The 8,211-nt window shown below is 51.6% G+C and overlaps 1 protein-coding gene across 6 annotated transcripts in view; it reads right to left on the bottom strand.

The window, feature by feature from the left end:
• Positions 1 to 8,211, bottom strand: part of C17H19orf47 (chromosome 17 C19orf47 homolog) — a 21,175-nt gene that overhangs the window by 10,978 nt on the left and 1,986 nt on the right. For 3 of the 6 annotated variants that reach the window (XM_059382733.1, XM_059382731.1, XM_059382732.1), the window contains 3 exons: positions 5,070 to 5,122; positions 1,122 to 1,209; positions 868 to 982 (listed from right to left, as the gene is read on the bottom strand). In XM_059382733.1, coding sequence (XP_059238716.1) covers positions 868 to 982; positions 1,122 to 1,209; positions 5,070 to 5,088 — 222 coding nt within the window. In that variant the 5' untranslated portion in view covers positions 5,089 to 5,122. Of the gene's footprint in view, positions 1 to 867; positions 983 to 1,121; positions 1,210 to 4,642; positions 4,674 to 5,069; positions 5,123 to 8,211 lie in introns of all 6 variants that reach the window. The other 3 variants (XM_059382735.1, XM_059382736.1, XM_059382734.1) reach the window with 2 other exon arrangements.

Here is an 8,211-nt window from a genome sequence, read left to right as displayed (position 1 = left end):
AAAAAAAAAAAAAAAAAAGAGGATATGGGGGCAGGGGGCGCCTGGGTGGCTCAGTGGGTTAAAGCCTCTGCCTTCAGCTCGGGTCATGATCTTGGGGTCCTGGGATCGAGCCCCACATCGGGCTCTCTGCTCATCTGGGAGCCTGCTTCCTCCTCTCTCTCTGCCTGCCTTCTGCCTACTTGTGATCTTTGTCAAATAAATAAAATCTTTTAAAAAATCATAATAAAATAAAATGTATAAAGAATGGAGACAGGGAATGGCAGGCTATGGTAAGGCCTGGTAAGTGTCAGCTAAAGATTCAATGAGCTCTTCATTCCAGGTGCTCGGTGCCACACACGCTATCTGGTAGGTGGCCACCGCTCCCCTACGCAGCAGTGCAGTGTGAAAAGCCTGTTTCAGAGAGACTGTGGGGGGAGGAGTGATATTCACTTGTGAGGGGCCAAGAATGGAATAACCATGTTGTTGGCCCGGTGACTGCCTGAGTCCCCCAGGGGGAGCTCCTGTCCTGGGGACAGAGAAGAGCCCTGCTAAAGCTGATTATCATGAGGAAGATGAGAACTAGTAATGGAAAGAGAGCCTCTACCAAGGCCCCACTATTTACACTGGAGGCTTTTTATACTGGGGCTTTCTTTAACTTAATGCTTACAACCACCCTGTGAGATAGGTCTATCTATCTACATTCTACCAATGGAATAAGAAAGGCTCAGAGAGATTAGGCAACATGTCCAATGTCACATGGCAAATGGTATAACCAGCCTTGGAACTCAGGTCTGCCTGCTTTTGCTTCCAAGCCTCCTGCTGACTCTGGTACAGAGCCCCCCACCGCACCCTAAACCCAGAGATCAAGGGGCTGGGCAGCACACCCACCTGGCGGTGCACCACCTTGGCATGCTTGAGGATGGCAATGATGTCGCCCACCACAGTCACGCCCAGCTCATTCATGATCTCTTTGTTGAGATCCAGCAGCATGCTCTTCTGGATCCTGTGGGGGAGGGTCAGCAGTGAGGCCACAAGCAGGCCAGGACAGATGGGCTAGCCAGCTCCCGTCTCCCCCGCTCCGCCTCCTCCCTTCCTCTCCCCTCCTCTCGCCAAGTTGCACTCTGTCCCCTAGGCCCCCTTACCTATTATCCACAAACATCACTGCGTAATTGACAGCAGGCCCCGGAGGAATGCCGGCTTCCTTAAAGAACTGGATCCACTCAGAAGTGGCTGGGGGATGGACAGGGCTCGTTATTCCCATTATTCCCTCCAGAGAAGAGCAGCCGCAAAACCACAAGAGCAGCGGCTCCCACATATTAAATGCTCACTGCACGCCAGGCCCCGGCCAAGCGTTTCCCTGCGAGCAGCTCGCAGCATTAGGCCTCCCTCCCTCTGCCAAGGAGGAGACTGAGGCCATGAAGGCCATGTGCTTCTGTCTGACCCTTCTGGTCACAGCTCTGCCCTGGGCCGTGAGGCCCCACGATCATCTTCACACACGGCCAATGCCCAAGTTCAGGGAGCTGGGACTCTAGGTTCTCTGGCCTGGTCCCCATCGGCAGGCGCAGCTGCTGAGGGTGACAGGATCCACAGGTGAAGGGAAAGAAGGGACACAGAGCCGGCCTACGAACGTCAGCAAGCTCGCTCCTCACCACAGAAACAGCAAGCATAGGCTTTGGCGCCTGGGTTCAAATTCCGGCTCTGCCAGCTCCTGGCTAAGGGCCTATGGGAAGTTAACACTTGGGGTCTCCGTTTCCTTGTCCGGAAATTTAGGATGACATCCAGGAAGGATTTACCAAGGACTTGGCAGGTCCCGTTCTAGGCAGGTGGATTCCACTGCACAAGACAACGCCCCCGCCCTCACTGAGCTCACATTCTAGCGATAAGGCGTATATCCTTGGTTCACTGCGCAAAGTCCCCATAAAGGACATGAAATGGCACCTGGCCCAGGGGACAACCTCAACTCGTCGCAGCTGCTGCTATTATTTTTACTCTGCCACCACTACCAAGCCCAAGACCCAGACCAGGGACACACCCACCCACCCACGAAGCTTTATTGTTTCTTTCTTTTTTTTTTTTTTTAAGATTTTATTTATCTGACAGACAGAGATCACAAGTAGGCAGAGAGAGAGGGGGAAGCAGGCTCCCCGCCGAGCAGAGAGCCGGATGTGGGACTCGATCCCAGGACCCCGGGATCATGACCTGAGCCGAAGGCAGAGGCTTTAACCCACTGAGCCAACCGGGCGTCCCGCTTTATTGTTTCTAAACTTTTCTGTTTTAGCCTCTTGGGTGTGACCTTCAAATTCACCCTGTCTGGCCAATGGCTGTTAGATAAGATCACTGATTCTGAGAACTTCCTTTTCACATTTTAACATCTCTGAAACTAAGAGCCACCTCACAGTCAAGGGTTTCACTGGCAAAACTTTTCTTTCTCATCGTATACAGCTTGAAACCCCAACAATCAAAATATGAAATTTGCTACTGCTATGCCCATTTTGCTTATAAGACCACTGAGGCACAGAGTGGGGAAAGAGACTCTGGTCTCTTCTGAAGGTGACTTCAGGGCTCGGGCGCAGGCCTGGGACCATCCTTCTGCCTACCTAGCCACAGGCCCATCTCCCCAGCACTGCAGCAGGTGAAGATCATGCCCTAAGGACTTCTGCCACAGGCCCAGGGGACAGGGGGCCTTTTTCTGCCTCACAGAGGCACTATCCACCTGCCCAGGCATGGGGCCCTGGGTTCCATCAGCCAAAAGCAGGCAACTTCGTCTGTTAAAAAAAAACCCACATAATGATTCCACTTATATGAAATGTCCAGAATAGGTAAACATCTATAGAGATCTAGAGAGACAGAAAGCAGATCAGTGGTTGCCTGGCAGGATGGTGGGGACAGGAAAAAGAGAGTGACGATTAGTTAATGGGTATGGGTACCTTGCGGGAAGTGATGAAAAGGTTTTGAAATTGATTGTGCTAATGGCTACAGAACTCCGAACGCAGTATAAAACCACCATACTGTACACTTTATTGTATAAAATGTGAACTGCATCTCAATCACGCTGTTACTAAGGAGGGAAAAGGGGCCACATCATTTGAGGGGGGCTAGCTGCCTGAAGCAAAGTCAAGGAACTGAGAACATCTGTACATCGGGCCCTTGTCATCATTTCATGTCCTACTAAAGAGGAAAATGTGCTGCCAAGTGGGGTGCCTGGGTGCTCAGTGGGTTAAGCCTCTGCCTTCGGGTCGGGTCATGGTCTCAGGGTCCTGGGATCGAACCCCGCATTGCATTGGGCTCTCTGCTCAGCGGGGAGCCTGCTTCCCCCTCTCTCTCTGCCTGCTTCTCTGCCTACTTGTGATTTCTCTCTCTGTGTCAAATAAATAAAATCTTAAAAAAAAAAATACGGTGCCAAGTAAATGGTCAGGAGCGCCCCCCATTCCAGAAAGAGTCAGAGGGGACACACAATATGTCGTGGACTTAGGACACAGCAGGAAACACACACTGGAATATTCACAGCAGCTAGTCTGTTAACAGGCCCAACCCAGAAGCAACGTGGGATCCATAGACAGAAGCAGGGGCAGGAAATACTACACAGCGGCTCAAAGGAAAGACATGGAGAGGATTCCTGGCCCTTGCGTGGAGCAAGAGAACACAGGACATTTCGTTCACCTTAGCTCACAACCAAAGCCTTGGGCATAGGAATATTTTCTGCCTATGCAAGGAGAGGGGTGCCTGGGTGGCTCAGTCGTTAAATGTCTGCCTTCGGCTCAGGTCATGATCTCAGGGTCCTGGGATCCGGCCTCACATCAGGCTCCCTGCTCAGCGGGAAGCCTGCTTCTCCCTCTCCCATTCCCCTTGCTGTGTTCCCTCTCTTGCTGTGTCTTCTATCAAATAAATAAATAAAATCTTAAAAAAAAAAAAAAAGGCAAGGAGAAATGATCCCAAAATCATGGTTCATTCCCCCTGGAGGAGGGAGAGGGTCGTGATTGGGGTGGGCCCTCAGGGAGGCTGGCAATATTTTATTTCTTGACCTGAATGGTTGCGGGGGGGGGGGGGGTTGCTTTTTTTTTTTTTTTTTTTTAAACCTTTGTATTGAACTATAACATACAGACACACAAAAGCACATGTAAGTTGGTAACGTTCAAAAACCAACACATGCACGGAACCAGCCTCTAGATCAAGAAATAAAACATTTCCAACATCCCACAGGCACCCCCCTGCCACCACCACATTCCCTATGTAGTGACATCACTCTGTTTTTCTTTTTTTTTTTTTTTTTTTTTAAAGATTTTATTTATTTATTTGACAGAGAGAGATCACAAGTAGGCAGAGAGGCAGGCAGAGAGAGATAGAGGAGGAAGCAGGCTCCCTGCTGAGCAGAGAGCCCGATGTGGGACTCGATCCCAGGACCCTGAGATCATGACCTGAGCTGAAGGCAGCAGCTTAACCCACTGAGCCACTCAGGCGCCCCATCACTCTGTTTTTCGAGGGCCACCGCCACCTTCCCACAACATGGACTGGTCCTGCCTGTCCCTGTGCTTCATAGAAATGGAATCATAAAGGATGCAGTCCAACGTTTACCTTCTCTCATTGCTCCCATGACCACATAAAGATGTCTTATGTACTTCTCTATATGAACAAATCTCAAAAGAGGTACAAGCTACCCACTAACCTCTGAGCTTTGGCAACCCCAGAGTGCAGAGCTGAAAGAGAAGATAGTGATGAGCCTTACGAGAATCCTAATAGCGGACATTTGTCAGAAGTGTGCCCAAGGTCTGACATGCACTAACCTCCTTAATCCTAACAACATCCCAGGACGTAAGGCCTGTGAGTATCTCCGTTTTACACGTGAGAAAACCGAGACTCTGCTGGATTTCACATCACAAGTTCTTTAAGGCTAGACTGTGCCATTGGGAGGCCAAGATAGAGTGGCTAGGCCCTGGGCAGGCCACGGCCTCGCCTCCACAGGGTGCTCCGAGAACAGCTGTTCCTCCCAGTGACCTGGCTCTCCCTCCCCCACCTTGGCTCCCCTCCCCAAGGTCATAATTTCAGAAAGGGCAGTGGGGAGGGGAGCCCCGGAGAGAAGTCCACAGACTCACCCATAGTCACTGAGACCATTGTCTCCCAGGGCCCTGGTGCTGCTTCCGAGAGCCTGGAAGAGAGAACAGGGAGAGAGGGCCCATGAGTCGCCGCAGGCTGTGAGTGCGTGTCCCTCTTTGCCTGCCTGCCTGCGGGCCAGAGGAGAGTGCCTGGGGGCTCACAGCCCAGGAATAGCCTGAACAGCTGGCAGGAAGTCAGCCTGGGACAGTGCTGCCACCACAGCTCCTGCTGCTGCCTGGGACAAGACTCAGCAACCCCAGAGTGCAACAGCAAATGTCCACAGCTCCATCCCCGCACACCTCAGAAGTTTCTGGCTGGGATAAGAGAGTGAGAGAAGAAAAAAAAAGACATCTTCCCCCACAACACACCAATCCGACCCTCACTCAACACTTTAACCATAAATACCCATTAGTCATCCATTCATAAATTATTTACTGACAACCTACAAGGTGCAAGGCACAATTCTAGGAGCTAAAGATACTGCCGTGAACAAAAATACAGGGGCGCCTGGGGGGCTCAGCGGGTTAAAGCCTCTGCCTTCCACTCAGGTCCTGATCTCAGGGTCCTGGGATCAAGCCCCGAATCGGGGAGTCTGCTTCCCCCTTCTCTGCCTGCCTCTGTGTACTTGTGATCTCTGTCAAATAAATAAATAAAATCTTTAAAAAAAAAAAAAACAGAGAGTGGCATCTAGGTGGGGACAGAGGAGGAAGGATGAGAGGGTAAACAAGCAAAATGGATCACAATTCGGTGAGTCAGAAAGCCCTTGGTGTCACCCAGAACACAGGGAGGGCCTGGCAAGGGAGGGAGGGGGTTGTGATTCCAAACAGGCTGAAGAGGGGAGACTGCTCTAAAGCGACATTCGGAGACCCCAAAGGAGGTGGAGGAGTGGGCCCTGTGGTTTCACAGAGGAGGACTGTTCCAGGAGAAGGTACAGCAAGTCCAGTGTCCTGAGCCAGGAGCCCATCCGGCATAGATGCGGGACAGCACAGAGCCAGGGTGATTATAGTACAGTGAGAGAGGGGACAGCGGGAGGGGGAGAGACAGGGGGAGGAGAGCAAGAGGAGCTGAGGGCAGAGAGGAGGGCCACTACACCACAAGGAGCCTGGTAGGAGAAATGGAAAACCAACGCCTGCTTAGGTAAGATGAGCAGGTGGCAGAAAGCTGTTAAGGACATTTCCCCTGAATGTTACTGGGCGTCTGGGTGGTTCAGTCAGTTAAGCGTCTGTCTCCCGCTCAGGTCATGGTCCCAGGGTCCTGGGATGAAGTCCCAAGTTGGGCTTCCTGCTCAGTGGAGAGCCTGCTTCTCCCTCTCCCTCTGTGCTTCCTCTGCCTGTGCTTTCACTCTTTCTGTCAAATAAATAAAGTCAGGAAGGAAAGAAAAGAAAAAAAAAGAAGGAAGGAAGAAAAGAAAGGAAACTAAAGGGAAAAACTTCCTTGCCTGATGATTCATCTCGATCTGCCTCCAGAGCCACTTGGCCTACTCAGCCCTCCCGTCCTTCTCTAGTCCTGCCCTCTCCTCTACGCCCTCTGCTCTCTTCCTTCACTCTGCTCCCTTCTACCCACTCTGGCCCCTGATTCTTTTTTTTTTTTTTTTAAAGATTTTATTTATTTGACAGAGAGAGATCACAAGTAGGCAGAGAGGCAGGCAGAGAGAGAGAGGAGGAAGCAGGCTCCCTGCTGAGCAGAGAGCCCGATGTGGGACTCGATCCCAGGATCCTGAGATCATGACCTGAGCCGAAGGCAGCGGCTTAACCCACTGAGCCACCCAGGTGCCCCCTTTTTTTTTTTTAGATTTTATTTGAGAGAGAGAGAGAGAGCATGATAGTGGAGCAGGGGAGCCAGAGGGACAAGGAGACTCCCCACCGAGCAAGGAGCTCCAGGACTCTGAGATCATGACCTGAACCGAAGGCAGACGCTTAACCAATAGAGCCACCCAGGCAGCCCCGCAGCCCCGCTCCCAATTCTGATCCTTCTCTGTCATCCCTCCTCAGCTTGCTCCACAGGGTGCATTAGTCCCTTTCTGCTCACCTTCATACACAATCTGCCCCTCCCTGCCTCCATTCTAATGGTAAAACAGAGATGGTATGACACTAAGGATTCTGGAACCAGACCTCGGGGCTCATATCTGGCTCTACCACTTCCTAGCCACGTGGTCTCTGCAAGCTACTTCACCAGTCAGGTCTGGTGTCCCCATCTGGAAGTCAGGACCGTACAGATGTTACTTCCCTCAAAGGATGGCTGGAACACCCAATGAACTTTTATGCTCAGAACACCTGAGGCAGTGGCCATGCCCCCTAAGAGTGCGGAAGTATTGGCTAGTCTCACCTCCCAGGCCTCCCGTCTTAGCCGACACCCAGGAGCTTTGCCTGCCTCCCGGTGTTCCACAGAAGCTCTCCTGTGCCTGGAATGCTTTCTTATCCTGTCCTCCTGGCAAGCTCTCCTTCACTCTGGCTGTCACCGGCTTTGGGAAACTTTCCCAAAGTCCCCAGATGTGGGACTCTCCCCTCTGCCTCCAAGTGGGGCTCATGCTGACCTTCTTTGGCTGCTGTTGCATCACTTGTTGATGATAAAGACCACAGACATCACTCTGCCCCCGTACTGGACTCCTAAGATCTACTTTGTCTTCTGGATTTTGCCACTGAACAAAGACAACGCCACCAGCAGCTCTGAAAGAGCACGGCATGGCGAGTCTTCAATGTGTCACACAGAAAAACATGTCACATACCAAGCACTGATCATGAACCAGGACCGGAGCCAGGCCTCCTGCTGACACCTCACTACCTCCTCAGTAGGGAGGACTATTATTAACCCCATTTTAATCGATGGAAAAAAAACCCGACTCATCGAGGTGCAGTCATTTGTCAAATGTCACATCTACCAAGTGACTTCACTGGGATTCGAAAACAAGTTCTCCCTGATTCCATTGGCCATTTGGTAACTCCTGTTGAAGGCCTATGGTGCCAGGCACTGAGTATACAGCTCATTGTCTCCTCATAACCACCTGGGGTGGTTTAAAAAAAAAAAAAATGTTAGGGGCACCTGGGTGGCTCAGTGGGTTAAGCCTCTGCCTTCAACTCGGGTCATGATCTCAGGGTCCTGGGATCGAGCCCTGCATCGGGCTCTCTGCTCGGCGGGGAGCCT

This window comes from Mustela nigripes, chromosome 17, assembly GCF_022355385.1.
Source record: "Mustela nigripes isolate SB6536 chromosome 17, MUSNIG.SB6536, whole genome shotgun sequence".
Taxonomy (NCBI): domain Eukaryota; kingdom Metazoa; phylum Chordata; class Mammalia; order Carnivora; family Mustelidae; genus Mustela; species Mustela nigripes.
The sequence above is the reverse complement of the archived record's forward strand: the minus strand, read 5'-3'. Positions and strand labels throughout refer to the sequence as shown.